The 18,611-nt window shown below is 41.9% G+C and overlaps 1 protein-coding gene across 1 annotated transcript in view; it reads right to left on the bottom strand.

Moving 5' to 3' along the window:
• LOC105985604 (vomeronasal type-2 receptor 1-like) overlaps positions 1-18,611 on the bottom strand; it is a 21,167-nt gene continuing 2,556 nt past the window's right edge. Inside the window, exons 2-6 of the mRNA XM_013016203.1 lie at positions 17,133-17,424; positions 13,878-14,738; positions 8,486-8,716; positions 2,566-2,689; positions 1-983 (exon numbers count right to left, since the gene is read on the bottom strand). Of these exons, the coding sequence (XP_012871657.1) occupies positions 1-983; positions 2,566-2,689; positions 8,486-8,716; positions 13,878-14,738; positions 17,133-17,424 (2,491 nt within the window). The remainder of the gene's footprint in view (positions 984-2,565; positions 2,690-8,485; positions 8,717-13,877; positions 14,739-17,132; positions 17,425-18,611) is intronic.

The raw sequence follows: 18,611 nt of genomic DNA, 5'->3' as shown, positions 1-18,611 counted from the left end.
CTAGTCATCCAGACCTGAGAACATGGCAGTCTCATTCCGCTCACTGCTCACAGATGCAGATGTCAGCTGGATGCTCTTATCTGCAGTGGGCACTCTTCCCCCAACTGTCTCAGCCGTGTTCCTCTTCGGCCTCAGCAAAATGATGAAGCACTTGGGAGCAAATATACAGCCCAACAAACCGTAGCTGGATGCCAGGATGGCAAAGATCTCCACGGCCACCTTGAATTTGCCTTTGGTGCTCAAGTAGGCGGGCACAAAAGAGATCCAGATGATGAAGAAGGCCAGCATGCCAAAAGTGATGCATTTGCCTTCGTAATAATTATCTGGCAGCTGGCGAGCCACGAAGCTGCTCAGAAAGCACAGGAAGGCCAGCAAGACGTCGACCCCAAACACGACGCACAAAAACTCGATAGAACCCTCGTTGCACTCCAGAATGATCTTGATCACCTGAGACTCCATGTTCTTGTACACCCTCGGGGGGCGCATCAGCAAGTAGGCGATGCATATGCCAGTCTCCACCAGCACGGAGAGCAACACGATGAGCTTGCGAAACACGGGGCGCATGGAGAGGAGCCGAGTTTTGGAGGCAGAAATTCTGTAGGCCAGGAAGAGTGAAATGGTCTTTCCCAGAATGGAGGAGAGGCAAAGAGCAAAGCCCAGGGCCAGAGTGACCTGGCGGGCCCTGCAGGACCAGGTGTGTGGCTTGCCGATGAAGATCAGAGAGGACAGCATGATGATGAGGAGCGCCACCTGGATGAGGAAGCTCAGCTCCCGGTCATTGGCCTGCACCAGGGGAGTCCTCCTGTAGAGCACATAGACCACGGTGACCGCCAGCGCCACCAGGGCCCCGAGGATGGACAGGATGACCAGGGTGAAGCCCAGGGCCTCGTCATAGGCCAGGAATTCCACCTCTTTGAGCACACACTTGCTCCTGTCTTCATTAGACCAGTAGTCCTCACCACACTGCGTGCACTCCCTCTCACCTGGTGAAGGAATGAGAGAGTTCACTGCAGGGAAATCCTGTGACTGTAAATAGCTCTGAGCATTCAAAGGCCTGGAGCAAGGATACAATAATTAATCTCATGTAGAATACATGCTTTTTCTCAAAACAGTGGTGATAAAATGGTGTAGAGTGCACAGATATTGAGAAGCATTTTCTTCAACTTTTGAAATTTAGTGTTTCTTCTCAAGTTTAGCCTTTCCTGTGCTACTCTTTCCAGAACATTCTAGTTTCTCCTCTAGCTATCTACTGAGGTAGGACTTATGTATACTTATACTGTCCAAGACAGTCTGTAAATGAGAAAATTGAATATATTGAGGCAAAACCATCAGGAAGATTATTACAGCGTTAAGATGCATAGAACGCTAGAGTCTTCCAATCAGTATCACTTGCTTGAAAGAATAAAGTTTGGGGCATTTACCTGGAAGGAGTTTTTAAGAGATATAGTGACATACAAGAGAAAGTGATTTGGGATGAATTTATGGAGATATGATAAATAAGGATTTCTAATGCTCTCTGAAAAGTTCAGGTAAAGATTAGAATTCCTTTCTAATGACTTCCAACTATTTGACCAGACTTCTTCAATGTAATTCACTGAGCCACATGATATTTAGAAAGTTCTTTAGGTTATATTGTGGGAATTTTTCTCCTTTGGGGGATAATTTTACATTATTTAAATTCTTTTTTATTATTTAAATTCTTTTACATGAAGTGTTTCTAAGGACCATTCCACAAAAGACAAAAACAGTTCTATGTCAAAATTAATATAAATCAGCTCCCACAGGCTCACAAGGCTAAAACACCAAATAAAAGTATAATTTTGCCTATAAGGAACATCACTTTGGCAGGCGGTAGGAATGGATTCACATAGTGGTGCTTACACAATTCATATGTACTCAAGTTTTACCACTTTATGTCACTGATCGTAGGCATGAAATCCAGCAGTTCCCAAATGAAGATCATTCAGTAAAATCTAGAACTCTAAGTCATCTTTGTTATTTTTCAAATAGGAACATAACTGATAATCAGTTTCAAAAACAAATAATTTCAGAAACTTTAATTATTCATAAATTAATTATAATTGTATTTTAAATATCATATGTTTTGTATTTCCCTTGTAAACTTCATTGTTATAGAACTTATCCCAACTGTAGATTTAGAACTAAAATCTAATTTATGTGTTTTTCTCATAATGTACAGAAGATCAAATAATTTGTTATTGGGTTTTGTCTGTTGCAGGGCTTGAACTCAGGGCCTGGGCGCTGTTTCTGAGCTCTTGCACAAGGCCAACACTCTTCCACTTTGAGCCACAGTGCCACTTTTGGTTTTTGAGTGATTAATTGGAGATAAGAGTCTCATGGGGACTTTTCTGTCCATGCTGGCTTCCAACCAAGATCCTCAGATCTCAGCCTCCTGAGTAGCTAGGATTACAGGTATGAGCTACCAGTGCCCAGCTTTGCTTATTTTTTAAAATACATTTTTCATGCTCCTTTGCAAAGATTTCTACGAATCACTTTGTCAACACATGTTTAATTGAATTACACTGTAATAACAGCCATTTCTACCTGGTTTCTCTGACACATGTCCATCAGCACATGGGATGCAATCAAAGCAGCAGATCGGCTCCCCTTGACGAATCCCTTTCCGGGTCCCAGGAAGACACACATCGGTACACACTGAATGGGGAAGCTAGCAACAACAAATAGCAATAAGCATGGAATACAGTTCTCTACCATTGTGGGACTGAGAAAGTTCTTTGGATTTCCATGGAGGCTTCTAAAATGAATATAGCCCTGAAGCTAACAAATGGCCCCTGATGAACCCCTCATCTCCAACACCAGTGCTATCTGTGTTATAGGATTTGTTTCCTCCTCTTGAAAAGGTACTGAGGATTGAGTCCTCAAAAGAAGTCGACCAAGTAAAGCCATCCCAACAGAGGCACAGATAATAACTGAGAAACACGAAATAATGGACTCCTTCCAAAGCTGCTACCTCTTCAGTGACTCCATCTGTATAATACTGGAATGGCTGAAATGCTTGACAAGAATTCAGCAGTCAAACTTTAAAAATGACCAGTGACCTCAAACAGAATTCAAACAAACAAATTACAGACACAGAAATAAGGAATTCAGTTCCAGACCTGGATGAAAAAGTCATCAAGGGCTTTTCTTCTCCATCACTTTCCATGAATAAGAAGTCTACGTAAAATGAGATTATGTTCAGAAAAGACACAGAAGAACACTAAGGACCAAGAAAAACACAATAGCTAAAAACTACAGTGGAACAGAAAGATGACCAGGAACAGTTTTGCCACTCAGGCCCTGGTCCTGCAGAAGGACAGGAAGTAGAAGCCTCCACAGGACAAGCCAAGTGGCCTTGGAGAGACTGGTAAGTCCTAGCTGTGGGACAAACCTACACTTCCCCAAGCATTGTAGAGTAGAGTTTGAGGAAGGACAGTGAGCCCCCAGCATGACAGGTTTTCATTGGACAAGAATATCTTTCGCTGCTGGTAGCTTAGAGAACTCTGGCAAGGTGACATCTTGAGATTTGATTGAGGTTCTGAGTGCAAGTGGCTCACATTTGTAATCTTAACTACCCAAGAAGCTGAGATGTGAGAATCCTGGTTCTAAACCAGGCCAAGCAGACAAATCTGAGAGACTCTTATCACCACTGAAGTTGAAAAACATCACAGCCAGAGGTGTTGCTCAAGTGGTGACATGGCAATCACCAACACATATGAGAAGTAAGGCTGTGGGGCTCTGAGCTCAATCCCAGCACACACAGATGTGAATAGATGCAGGTATTTTTTAAAACAAAGAGCCATCATAACCTAGTGTGGGAGATTCACTCCCAGTTCCTTGGAGGTCCTGGGAGGCAGCTGTGGAGAAGGAGAGGCTCTGTCATGGGCAAACAGAGAAGTTTAAGCAGCTACTGGTATGCTTAGGAAGCAAAAGGCACACTTGTTGGCAGCCCACCTCACCAATGAATGCAAGTTTTATCGCCTGAGAATCACGTGACATATAAAAACAGCACCGAGCCCACCGCTGGCAGAATGTTCAAGTATCAACTAGCTGTGGGGGTTTCCAGACAGGCAGATCTTGAGCCGGAGCTACCTTTGAGACCTGAAAACTAACAAACAGTCAAAGCTCAGGAAGTCCTTCCTGGGACACCTGGTCTTGTCTGGAAGCAAGGCAGGTATGAAGCAGAAAAGCCTGAGATACAGGCAGAGAAGTTTAAGGAGCTGTTACAGAGAGCTCAGAAATTGAAAGGCACAGAGGTCAGCAACCCCATTCTATCTGACAAGAACCAGGTTCATTGCCTGAGGATTGTATCAGAAATAGAGCACCGATCCACATACTCAGGTTCCCTGAGCTACCATTGGGCTGCAGGGTCTATTGCCACTAGGGCTTGAGAATGAGTTACCTTGGGGACTTGAAAATAGTAAATAACCATAGCTCAGGAGTTTGAGGACACAGCCAGAGTACCTGGGATAGAGGTGGCCACAAGAGGTGGCGGACCCATAGAGAAGTGAGAGCACCCCAGAACTTGGGTAGTGAGGGGCCTTGCGGCTGGTGACCCCACTCTCCCTGATTAACGCAAGTCCCAGTGCTTGAGGTTCACTGTGGAAACAGCACCAAGCTCACAGCTGTGGAGTGCTCTGGCCCCAGGAGCTGCCTTGTGGCAGTGCGGATTTGTCAACAGGTGTAGTTTGAGACAGAGCTATTCTGGGGACTAAAAAACAATGAATAATTGCAACTTATGGAGTCTTGGGACGCCAGGCCACAATGCCTGGGAGGAAGATGGCCACAGGAGATGGTTGTGGAGAGGGAAGGGTCTGACAAAGAAGTGGATGGTGGGCGGGGCAATCCCTTCCCTAGCTAGAGCCAGCCTCATGGTCTGAGAACCACAATGGAATCAGAGCACCAAGCCCAGGGCAGGTGGAGTGCAATGGCTCCCAGAATTGTCTGCTAGCCACAGGCATTTTTTTTTTCAGGGGGGTCCAGTCGTGGAGTCTGAACTCTGGGCCTAAGCGCTGTCCCTCAGCTCTTCAGCTCAAGGCTAGCACTCTACCACTTGAGCCACAGCGCCACTTCCAGCTTTTTTCTTTTTGCTTATGTGGTGCTGAGGAATCAAACCCAGGGCCTCAGGCATGCAAGGCAAGTGCTCTACCACTGAGCCAACTTCCCAGCCCTAGCCACAGGCATTTTATGTCAAGCAGTGTTTGGGACTTGAAACCCAAGATACAACTGTGGCTTCAAGAGTCTTGTGAGTGCTGGCCACAGGGTCAGGTCATAGCTATGAGAGGTCATGGAAGGGGAGAAGGAGAGATGGAATCCACCCAGATTTGTAAGCATCAGAAAGCTCAGCCAGTGAGGTCTACGGTGATGGATGACTCTGCTCTTGCTGGCAAGTCTCAATGTCTGAGGATCATGGCAGACACTGCACAAGCTCATAGCTAGCAAGGTGCTCAACACCAGGAGCTAGCATTTTGCTGGATATGGAGGCTTACTGTGAATAAGGGCTGAAATGCATGAGCACAGGCCCCAGAGATCTCATGCTATCTTTCAGACTTCCTCTTTCGTTGGAGTGGAAAATGAGGATGTGGGGAACGAGATCCTATACACTATCAGCAGGAATGTACATTAGTGTAGCCACTATAAAATTCACTATGGAGGTTCCTTATAAAACTATGCTATTATCCTGCCATACCATTCCTGGAAAAATGTCTGAAGGAATGTTAAGTCAATATACCACTGAAACACCTATACACACACGTGTATAGCAGTACTATTCACAAGTAAACTACAGCATCTAATCTAGGTTCTCATCAGCCAATGGATGGAGAATATTACAACAGTAATGAAATTCAGAAGATCAGAGAGTATTTTAAAAATGTATATGTAAATAAATTGGAAAATATAGAAGAAATTAAACTCATAAATGCATATGACCAGCTGGGTGCTGGTGGCTCACACCTGTAATCCTAGCTACTCAGGAGGCTGAGATCTGAGGATCATGGTTCAAAGCCAGCCCAGACAGTAAAGACAGTAAGACTTCCTTTTTAAAATACCTGTGACAAGTAGTCCCAGGAGGCATGGCTCCAATGGTAGAGCATCAGATGAACAAGCAAGCCAAGCAAACACCAGGCTCTAAATTCAAACCCTAGTACTATCTACACACACACACACACACACACACACACACACACAAATCACTGGTTTTTCTATATACATACAGTGAACATGTTGAGAAAAAAACAGAAAACAACCTTAATTCACAAGAGCAAAGTAAATAAAAAATAAAATATAAAGTACCTTGGAATAAATCTAGCTAAGGAAATAAAAGACCTCCACAATGAAAATGATAAAATTCTGAAGAAAGAGATTGAAGAAAAACCTATTGTATTCATTAAGGCAGAATAAATATTACAAAACTTACCAGATTATACAGATATATACAGATTCAATGCAATTTGCATCAGAATTCCAATACTGTTACTTACAGAAATAGAAAGATCAAACCAAAAATTTATATGGAAGCATGAAATATCCCCAATAGCCAAATAATCCTTAGCAAAAAGAGCAATGCTGAAGGTATTGCAATACTTGACTTAAAATTATACTACAGAAGCATAGTAATAAAAAACAGCATGGTATTTGGCACAGATATATAGAGAAATGGAAAAGAAGAACCAAGAAATAAAGCCCTGTAGCCAGAGCTGTCTGATTACAGACAAAAGTGCCAAAATGTGTACTAGAGAGAGGACAGACCTTTCTATAGTGCTAGGAAAACAGGATTATCTACGTGAAAAAGCAAGTCAGAGCTCACTCGCTTGCTCACTCGCTCTTTCTTTCTCTGTAGGCAAAAGTTAATGCCAAATATATCGAAGACTTCAATGTAAGTCCTTGAAACTTTGAAACTACTAGTTGGGAACAGAACATGCATCAAGATGTATAAGTAACAACTTTCTGAACTTACAACTCTAATAGGTTAGAAGTAAAAGCAGGAAATAACAAAACTAAATCACACTAAAAACTGTCCTGCCTAGCAAAGAAACCGTTACTAGAATGAAGACACAGCATACAAAATGGGGGGAAAACCTTTTAACATCTACACATCTGACAAGGGATTCATATCCAGAATACATAAAGAACTCTGACCATGAAACACCAAAAGAACAAATAATCCAATGAGTAATTTACAAATTAAATAGCAAAGAATTTCCAAAACAAGAGGTACTGCTGGATGCTGGTGGCTCACACCTGTCATTCTAGCTACCCAGGAGGCTGAGATCTGAGGATCAAGATTCAAAGCCAGCCCAGGCAGGAAAGTCCATGCGACTCTTATTTCCAATAAACCACCAGAAAACAGAAGTGGTACTGTGGCTCAAGTGGTAGAGTCCTAGCCTTGAGCTGAAGAGCTGAGGGATAGCACCCAGGCCCAGAGTTCAAGCCCAACAATCAATTTTAAAAAAAGAGGTATTATTGGTCAATAAATACATGACAAAATTATCGAGTCCCTTAAGCAAGGAAACGCTAATCAAAACTTCACTGAGACTCTATTTCGGCCCAGTCATCCATCAAGAAAATGGCAGCCATGAAGAAAACTAACAAAAGCAAATGTTGGACTGAATTGGGAAAAGGACTTTATACATTATAGGTAGAAATGTAAATTAGGGGCTGGGAAGGTGGCTCAGTGGTAGAGCGCTTGCCTTGCATGCATGAGGCCCTGGGTTCAATTCCTCAGCACCACATAAGCAAAAAAGAAAAAAGCCGGAAGTGGTGCTGTGGCTCAAGTGGTAGAGCACTAGCCTTGAGCTGAAGAGCTGAGGGACAGCGCCCAGGCCCAGAGTTCAGGCCCCATGACCGGACCCCCCCCCCAAAAAAAGAAATGTAAATTAATGCAGCCACCATGAAAATCAGCATGGAAGTTCTTTAGGATCTAAAAATAGAAACTGCTGCATGATCCTGCCATACCATTCCTGGGCATATATATCTATAGCAATTTAATTCAGCTTAAGAGTAAAGATAACTCATGCTGATGTTTACTACTGTATTATTCACAACAGCCAAGTCACAAAAACAGTCCAGATGCCTCTGATTCATTAGAATGAGAAAAGAAAATGTGGTATATATGTACAGTGGAGTCTGGTTCAGCCTTTAAGAATGAAATTATGTCACTTGCTGGAGAATGGAGATAGAGATGTGAAATGTCACAGCCAGAAAGGTGAATATGTAGAATCTAGACATCTAAAAAAGAAGACATGAAGATAAAGTGGGGGGGGGGCTATTTGTTGGGGGAAGAGGACCAAGGAGGGGAAAGTGGAAAAAAGTGGATATGATAAAGGATATATATGCAATATGAACATATTGTAATAAACTCCATGTCACCAATGAACTCTACTTGTTCTCATTACTGAAAGCTAATAAAAAACAAAAAGGAAAAAGCACAGTTACTGATAATTCAGACATTCAAACAACTAACCTTGGATGATTCAGTGTTCCAAAATATTGTTGACTTCTTTGCAAAAACAATTTCAAATTTAGAGGTTCTGAAATTGTATTCTCCAATCTTAACAAAGTCAACTTCTCCATTATCATTTGTTTGCCAGTTTAGAATATCATAGTGCCCAGCATCCAAATCTCCATCATCATTAAGCTCTATTTTCTTTCCATCATGAGCTGTAAACTTAACTCTCCTCATATAGTAGGATAGCTAGAAAGCCAGGGGGAAGCGATTTGCAAAAAAAAATCACTTTTTAAGACAATAATCCTATAAATAAAACTCATATTTTAATCCACTGGATTATACATACTCTTCTCTTGTTATATATTTTCTATTGAATATAATAAACTCTAGCCACAATTTCCTAATTCAAATTTGAAGGATGGTTTACCAAGTTGAGATTGTTGATAAGATTAACATAAATGTTACAAAGATGTAGTTCAAACAAAAGAAAGCAAAGTATCTCATTAAAATTTTCACATTTTTAGCACGACTATGTTTACTGCAGCATTATTTACTATAGCTAAGATATGGAACCAACCCAGATGCCCTTCAGTAGATGAATGGATCAAGAAAATGCAATTCTATGCCTCTATCAGAAAGAATGGCATTGCCCCATTTGTTAGGAAATGGAAAGGCTTGGAAAAAATTAAATTAAGTGAAGTAAACCAGGCCCAAAGAAACATAGGTCCCATGGTTCCTCTTATTTGCAATATCTAGTATATGTCTGAGTCAAGCAGAAAAGGTCAGATAAGGTGATGTTAGGGAAATGAACCCTAAGATATGTATTCAAATGTTTTTTTTATTTCATGTGATTGTTTCTAACACATTTATAATATTATTTCTTTGTTGCTTTGTATGTCCCTCCCCCACAGTATAACCCCTGCTTTCACTGTATTTGATGTAGGTATAATTTGTGGAGGGGAAGGGGAAAAACAAATCGTTTAAATAGGGATATAGGTGAACCCATTGCAACAATGAGATGTACAAGTCGTTATGTTGAAAACGAACTTTACAACTTTGGTGGGGGGGAGGGGGGAGAGGGGCGCAGAGAGGATTGGGTAGGGGGGTTGGGGGGGAGGATGGGAAGGGATGGAAAGGGGAAACAAAGGAAGAGGCTACAATGCTTGATAAGAAATGTACTCATTATCTTGCCCATGTAATTGTAACCCCTCTGTACAGTATTTTCACAATTAAAATTTTTTTCACATTTTTGTATTGTGAAAATATGTTAAAATATTTTAGACATGTTGAGTTCAAAAATTCAATTTTATTCCTTTTCTTTTAGTTTAGTCATTAGAAAGTTTTAATTTCTGTGATAAATGAAAACACTCTATTTATATTGGAATAACACTGGTTTTAAAATATGTGGAGCCAAATGTTTCCTGATTCTGTAGACCAAGGGAAATGAGAACATCTTGACTTCTCCTATTGCCAGTACCAGCAAATCCCCCCTCACTATACCTCTCCTCTTCCTGGATATCAGGTGTGGAACGTAAAGATGAATTAAATGTGTTCCCAGGTTTTTGAAAACCTCACAGACTAGTAGGAAAGCTATACCATAAGTAACATTTGATATAATCTACATATCCACTGTGAAAAGAGTCAAGAAGGTGTAGGTGAAGACTGGATAAATGCCTCAGGAAAACTGGAAACTTTCTACTTTCCAGGAAGTGAACTGGGTTTTAAAAGCATCAATAGAAATTCAATGGGCAAATATCTGTGAGAAGAAAGTTCTAGGCTAAGGAATGATTGTGCCTCTGCACCCTACACAGGGGAGGGAGCAAGAGGCCACGCACAGCCCAGGGCACAGCAGTGATGGACTGGCTCCACACTGCACAGCCACAGAATCCTTCGTGATCACAGAGCTCTAGGGCCTGCCTCGCCAGGCGACCCTGCCCAGGCAGCAACCTGTTTGCCTTGGTGAGAAGGGAGCACACCTGCACAGGGAGAGATCCAGGCTCACATCCCACATGCTGGACCCAGGTCCCCTGTCAGGAGGGCCACACCGCTTAGCGGAAAGACGGCAGATGTGGAGTCCTGTTGGCTCTGGTAAATGGCATGTACTTAGTGAGCATTACACCATTCCTGGACCTGGAGGAGCTGACAGTTATTCCTCCCTGCCTTTGTCCTACGGATGAAGGCAGAGCATATGGGAGCCTCTCAGGAATGAATCACCAAGATCAGCGCTCAGTCCCCATTCCATGTGGTCTTTCATTAGCCTTCTCAATTCACAGGAAACCCATATCAGAGTTCACAACACAGTGGAAGGTTCAGTGCGTAGGTTTTGTTTTTTGTCTTTTCTTTTCCTTTCTTGTCTTCTGAAAAGTCTATCAGGGAACTGCTCAAAGGCTTCCACTCTCTGCTCCTTCCCTGGAACAAGCCTTCTACAAGGCTATTTAGCATCACTACATGGTAGAGAAGAGTTCTTTAGCACCAGGCAGGGCAAAAGGAACTCAGAATGCCAGGTACCTTCTGTTATCACAACTGTAATCCCAGCACTAAAAGACAGGTGCTGGTAGATGTTCAGTCTCTCACCAGCCTGTGCTGCATGTGAAGTTCAAGACCTGCCTGGACAATTAAAGTAAGTCCCAGTCTCAAAAGAGAGGGAAAAAATAGGAATGTCCAAGTAAACCCTGAAAAAGAACTTTTTCCAAATATACACTTTCTGATGTATGGGATAGGCTAAAAAGAATTACAGTTCATATTTACTTTTAGACAAGTAGAAAAATAATCTTACTAGTTTGTAAATTTTCTTAGATGTCTGCATCTCCTTTTAACCATTTTTTTCATGCTGGTATTGGGGCTTTAACTCAAGAGCCTGGGTGCTGTCCCTGAGATTTTGTGCTCAAGGCTGGCAGTCTACCACTTCAGATGTCGCTCCACATTGACTTTTTGTTGGTTAATTGCAGATAAAAGCCTCATGGACTTTCCTGTCTGGGCTGACTTCGAACTATGATCTTGATCTTAGCCTCCTAAGTAGCTAGGTTTATGGGTGTGAGCCACCAGCACCCTGCACTTTCACATTTTTAATTTCCTGACCTGTAGGAGTTTGTCAGGGAGAAGGATCCGTATTGTGAACTAACCCTATCACCCCCAATCCAGCCCTAAGGTCTAACCTTGCAATCCTAGCAAGTAATTGACACTCTCTGAACACATTTAAACTTGATAGTTCACTTTTCAAAGAATAAGCTATGGCGGGTTACTTGTCATATAATAAATCCTCTAATATGGAAATAAGTTCTCAAAGGACATCTTTTACACTGAAGAGATCTCACTTGGTACCTAAAATGCAACTTAATTTGTCATTTTCTAGTCATGTCCACTACATCAGTCCCAACTAACACACCTAGCAACCAGATCCAGCTTGGCTTCTAGACTTGATAGCTCAGCACTAGAAATCAGGTTCTCTGGAGGAAAGACTGTACCAAAGAGAGCAGGAACAGCTCAAAGTGGCTATCACCGGTCAACTTTAAGAAGCAAAAAGCTAGTTTTAAAAATGATTGTCAGCTTTATGAAAATGAACTAAGCCACTCAAGGGCAGCAATGGGGGGGGAGGGAAGGAGAGGAAAAGAGGGAAAAGCTAACACTAAGCAAAAAAAAATAAATGTACATATCATCCAACCTGGAAGAAATAGCTGTACTGTCAAAGCTTGCAGAATTCACAAACTCTATAGACCATGATAGCGACAATCTGCCTTGTGAAGGATAAAATATGTGTGTGACTTTATTTATAATTATCCTACAATACTGTGAAATTTGTGAAATTTATGTAATCACTTAATCTCAATAAAAATAATAAAAGAAATGATAAGGCAAAGGATGAACAAATACAGCAATGATACTCATGAGACACTCTGTTGAAAATGAACTATAAACTGTGGGGACAGGGCACTGGGTAGAAAAACTAGGAGAAAAGGAGGGAAGAGGTTACCAGGCACTAGTGGCTCATGCCTGTAATCCTAGCTACTCAGGAGGCTGAGATCTGAGGAACGCAGTTCAAAACCAGTGCATAAGACTCTTATCTCCAATAAACCATTCATAAAACCTGAAGTGGCGCTGTGGCTCAAGCAGTAGAGCGCTTGCCTCTTCAGCACAAGCTGAAGAGCGCAAGGACAGTGCCCAAGCCCAGAGTTCAAGCCCCACAACCGAAAAAAAAAAAAAAAAAAGGAGGGAAGAGGTAACACTGCTCAAAATGAAATGTTTTCATTACCTGACTATTCTAACTGTAACTACCCAATGTGAATCACCTTTGCAAAAAAATAAAAATAAAAATATTTTAAAAAATAATTGTCATCTGGACATGGGTGGCCCATGCCAGAAGTCCTGGCTCCCCAGAGGTTAAGATCTGAGAATCACAGTTCAAAGCAAGAAAAAAAAAATCTCTGAGACACTAATCTCCAAAGGAATACCAAAAAGCTGAAAGTGGAGCTGTAGCTAAGTGGTAGAGTACTAGCTTCGAACAAACAAAAAACAACTTCATGGACAGCACCCAGGTCCTGAGTTCAAGGCTCAGTATGAACACCAACTCGCACACACACACATACACACACACACACACATACACACACACATACGTAGAATTGATTTGAAAATCAAAGTAAAAATGAAGTTGTAAAAATTGCTGCACTGTGGATCTGCTGAACTCTAAACAACTCCATGTTGCAGTGAGGGTGAGGCTGGGAAGGGCAGCAGAGTGCCATGCAAAGCATCATGTGGATGACAGCAGGACCAGGGTGCTCATGTTCTCTTTAAAGACAGGAGGCAGGAATAGAGGGTATCAGTAGAGACCAGTTCTGGTCGGTAGTGATCTCAGGGACCACTCACACTGCTGTTCCCCAATGTGAGTGGTTCAACATCACCTCAGGGACACAGAATGTGGCTTTCTTGGAGATGCCAAGAAAGCCCTCAGTCTTCACATACCCTCCCACTGCATAATGACTGCATCTTATGGGTCCCTTAAGATCAGAGAAGACCACAAAACTGAATTGTGGCTAATGGGATGCTGAGTACTGAATGCACTTTGATGAATGAGCCTTAAGTGGAGAGGCATACAGGTGTCCATCCTTCCTAATTGTTGCTGGGTAAAATGATATTTAGGCCCAAAAACTAATCTTAGAATAAGTGTTAGAACTTCATATTGTAGATGGCAATGTGATGAGAGAGAAGAAATATGGGTCCAAGGCAATGTCTGGAGAATTTCTATCACTCACAACAAACCTGGGAACTGGCAATGAGCATTTAGGCCACACAATTAATTCATTATTTTAGCTGGCTATGTGATAAAGTGTTCTATTAAAGAGGAAGATCAATAGTTCAAACAATGTATACTTATACTTTTCAAACTATATCATGAGTTAAAACCACTTACCTGCCAGGGCTCAAATGCAGGTATGTAGGCACAGTGCCATCTTGGATTCTCTTTGTCACATCTGCTGAGCTCATCCAGGGCATAAGCCAGAGTATACACAGCTTGTCTGACATTGTTTGTGATTCTCAGCTGAGACACATCCAGGTAGGTATTTTTAAGATCTTCCAGCCTCTCCTCTCCAGTACACAACCGATCAGAGGTGGCCTCCAGTCGGTCCGCTTTCCCAGTCATATTCACTCGGTGGTCCAGATTGTAAGGAACACTGCTATTGGGCCAAGTACAGTTAAATGCTGTCTGCCAGAATTCGATGGTCAGGACGTCATTTGGATCCTTGCTGGGATGCACGTCATAAAGAAATTCTTTCAACCCCGGGATGTCACTTCTTGGCACTGCAAACCCAATACTTCCACCAAAATAGGGGAAGTATTCAGGTTTTGCCAAGAGGGCCGAGGTGATCCATGCTTCGCTCGCTATCCATGTCCTGTCCGTTATGTTGTGGTACACCATCTCCAGCACGAAGGGACTGAGGTCCAGATCAGAGGCATACAGCACGATGACTTTGGCAGAGGAGCCTTTAATAGCATTCACAGCCTTTTGCATTTTCTCATTGGAATATACTTTGGGGATGGTTTCAGAGAATGCAACACAGAGGTTGGCACTCTCCACGTTTTCCTTAAAAACTTTAACACCATATTTTCCATAGTCATCATCAGATGCGATAGTGCCCACCCATACCCAACCAAAATGCTGGATAAGTTTCACCATGGCCTGGGATTGGATATTATCACTAGGTACTATGCGAAAATAACTTGGAAACTGGTATTTGTCACTAAGAACTGAGCTGGTAGAGGCATAACCCACCTATAATTGAAAGTAAAGCAAAGCAATTATTAGAAAGCACAAGAATTATACACAAGGACTTCCTACTCCCTTATCTACCCAGTTGGTAGGGCTGTTATGGTGCAGTTTTCCCCTCTCTTCTGCCAATCCTCTACCTACCCCACCAATAAAGGGCTTAACAGGAATAATTATTAAGGGCCCAGGTAGCTCACACCTGTAATTTTAACTACTTAGATTCCTCAGATCTGAGAATTGTGATGCAAAGACAGCTCAGGCAAGAAAGTCTGTGTGACTTTTATTTCCAGTTAAGCAGCAAAAAAGCCAGAAGTGGGGTTGTGGCTCAAATGGCATAGTGAGCCTAAAAACTCAAGGACAGCATCCGAGCCCTGAGTGCAAGCTCCAGAATCAACACACACACACACACACACACACACACACACAAACACACAAAGGTAGGGACATTCAGTCCACTGGTTTTCAGATAAGGCCACAACTCTGAAACCATGTGACTTCTCTGAGTCAAGCCCTCCAGACTCTTCATCAGATCCAGCATCTGCATAGATGACGTGACTCTCCATTCATTTAGGAGACCCCAACTCACTGTTTCTCTCTCCCTTCCTCCCTCTCATCTGACTGTCTCTCTTTCTACCTCCATTATATTCTTTCATTCTTCCTTTCTGCCCATTTGTCCCTGCAAGAATTTGAGTATACAGTTCTTAAGTCTTGGCTACAATCTTAGGTTTAAATCATGTTTTCAAACAAAGCTCTTAGAAGCACTCATTTTAGATTCAAGGTATCTAAACGAAGAGTGATTTTATATCCTCATGTGGTCCTAGTGTGTATTCTCCATCTTACAGAACTCAAGAATAGGGATCAGGTACCACGAGTTCCTAACCATTTATCACACTGCTGCTGTAGCTTACCCTCGACCTCACCAAATCTACCACAGAAAACATATGTCATCTTCTCCCTTGTCCCAGGTCGTTACTAACACACCACCTCCTTCTATATTGTAATTCCACAGCTTCTCAACTGTCATTCCTCTCATGAACCCAAGGCTAGCCCTATGTTGTCCTTCTTCTACCTCTTCGCTTGTTCTTATTCCTTTGGGTGAAGATTACACTCTGGAACCACACTAGCAGAAAATTCACAGTACTCATATATAGGAAAGGTCTTGAGAATCAACTTATCAGTATAAAATTTTAGGTAAGCCACTTAAACCTTCTAAACCTTGGATTTCCCAGAAGTAAATAGGGTCGTAAACTAGCTCTTCAAGTTGCTACATTTAATAAATGATATAACAAACAAGGAGAAAACCTATCTAGACGTTTCCAGCCAATGTGTGAACCAGTACTGATGTCTGACAGAAGAGAGGGCTCACAGAATCAGGAGCGTGGCCAAGCTGAACAGGGAGTCACCCACCATCAGTCAACACTTCCCCTCAGTTCTGCTTTCAGTATTTCCTGGCTTTCCTGCATTTGCATTTGAAGCTCTATAGGATATCCTGTGCAGGGCTGAGTGTTGAATCAGTGGCAGAACATTTGTCATGTATAAGGCCCTGAGTTTGATCCCTAGAAGCAAACCTGTGGACACACACACGCATACACACACACAATTACTTGCAAGTGATACTCTTATTGAGAAATACAAATATGCTCAATCAACATTCAAACTAATGTCTTGCACCCCATTAAAATTAAGTTTCATTTATATTTGCTTATTAATGCATTTTTTCCAAATATCATCTATTCTTATATTGAAACTTATCATTCCCCCCCTTTTATTTTGCCAGTTCTGGGGCTCAACCTCAGGGCCTGAGTTCTGTCCCTGAGCTTCTTTTATTCAACGCTAGCATTCTACCACTTGAGCCACAATGCCACTTCCAGCTTTTTTTGTGTATGTGGTACTGAGGAATTGAACCCAGGGCTTCATAAATGCTAGGCAAGCACTCTACTGCTAAGCCATATCCCCAGCTCCCCATTTACTTTGTAATATTAGAATCTTAAAACTCTACCCATCTTGATAAATTTCCAGGCTCATTCGCATGTGACATTCCCGTATGTGTAATTGGAATTGCTAAAGAAAAAAATCAACTTAAGTCTCTAGGCTAAGTACTGGTCAATTAACAGGTATTTATCAATGACCAGAATCATGCTTCATAATGCTTGAGAGAAATGTATCTAGATTTCAATGTACAGATCACTGAACCACCACCTCATTAAAGCACAGTCCTGTCTCATTAGGCAGTAAATCATCCTTACTGATAGGACACAGGAACTGGGCCCGCATCCTCATAGCACCCCTGCTTGCCTCTGTAACTTAGCCCAACCTCCCCTCAGCTCCTTGTTTGCTTCAAGTTCCACATGTACAGGTTCTGTTTGTATATGACAAAACCAGCACAAGACTCTGGGATACCTGAGGTACATAATATAGCCCTAGAAGTCTTGACGCAGCAATCGATAGGGCTGAGCCTCCTGATCCAACAATTCCCGCCAGATAGGCGCCGGTGCTGTTTCTCATGTTGGGTTTGTTTTCTTCCTGCCCTGTGAGGAATACCAAAGCTGACTCCATCGCTTTGGACACAGTGAAACAGGAATCAAAGATCTGATAGCCCAGAGTGTGCTTGGGCAAAATGTCCTTCCTCTCATTGATCTCCTGGATGGTGTGGATCATAGTCTTCATCCAGCGGAATCCTCGAAAGTTGAACCTGGAAGGGAAATCACTCTCGTAAGGCACATCAGTGGGCAGGGCTTGGAGGCCAGGGAGCTATGAATTGGGATTTTGCTAAATCTTCAGTTGGCACCTCAGTTGTCTGGGCTTGTTAAGTTTTAATCACAGATGTTATGAAGTTGAAAAATTCAAGTCTGGGTCCTATTTGTTGTTGACTGGGTATGTTGGAACACAGATTGAAATAGAGTTGCTGGATATATTAGATGCAGATTTTTAGAGATTTTTCTGGTTCTGTGTATCTTTATTATGTGCTCGTCTTTTTGAATGCTAGTTTCTCTCCTGTCACAATTAAGTTTCCTAGTTAGGATTCTCTTCACAAAACCAGGTGCTCAGTCACCCCTCAATACCTGTTTTTCCTATTCATTATCTTATTTTCCTCTGAACATTAATTATAATTGTAAAATCTATGACAATTATTATGATCAGAGTACAGTAGGTTAGGTTATATACTATGTATCCAATTACATTTTGTGGGGTGAGTTTATTCTTAAGGCTGAGAAATATTTACTTAATGATGAATCCCTTTTAGATTCTCACAAATAAACAAAATGCTTCCTTCCCACTCTTCAGTCATTAAAAAGGGAGTTATATTTCTCCTGCAGCCTACTAAATTAAACAAGCAAAGACTCTAAAATCGTTTTCCTTCCATATCTTCTGTAGCTAGTACCTAATCCTATGTGCAATATTTTTTTCCAGTACTGAGACTTGAACACAGGGCCTGAGCACTGTTTCTAATCCTCTTTGTGATCAAGGCTAGATCTCTACCTCTTGAACCACAGTGCTACTTCCAGCTTTTTCTGAGTAGTTTTTTGTTTTTTTTTTTATCAGAGTCTCACTGACTTTTCTGCCTGGGCTGGCTTTAAACTGCTATCCTCAGATCTCATCTCCTGAGTAGCTAGGGTTACAGACATAAGCTACTGATGCCCGGCCAAAAAATATTTCTAAATTTTAAAATACATCACACCAAATGGCTCTTCCAGCACCCTGCAATTTTCCATCATGTCTCTTGAATTGTGTTTTCTGTTCAGCTTTTCATTTAGTAAATACTTATTCAGTTAATCTGGAGCCAGATCTTTTTTTTTTAATTTTATTTTATTTTATTTGTGAACATACTGTACAGAGGGGTTACAATTGCATGGGCAGGATAATGCGTACATTTCTTAC

The sequence above is a fragment of the Dipodomys ordii genome, unplaced genomic scaffold, assembly GCF_000151885.1.
Source record: "Dipodomys ordii isolate 6190 unplaced genomic scaffold, Dord_2.0 Scaffold30, whole genome shotgun sequence".
Lineage (NCBI taxonomy): Eukaryota > Metazoa > Chordata > Mammalia > Rodentia > Heteromyidae > Dipodomys > Dipodomys ordii.
This window is presented reverse-complemented; position numbering and strand designations above follow the sequence as displayed.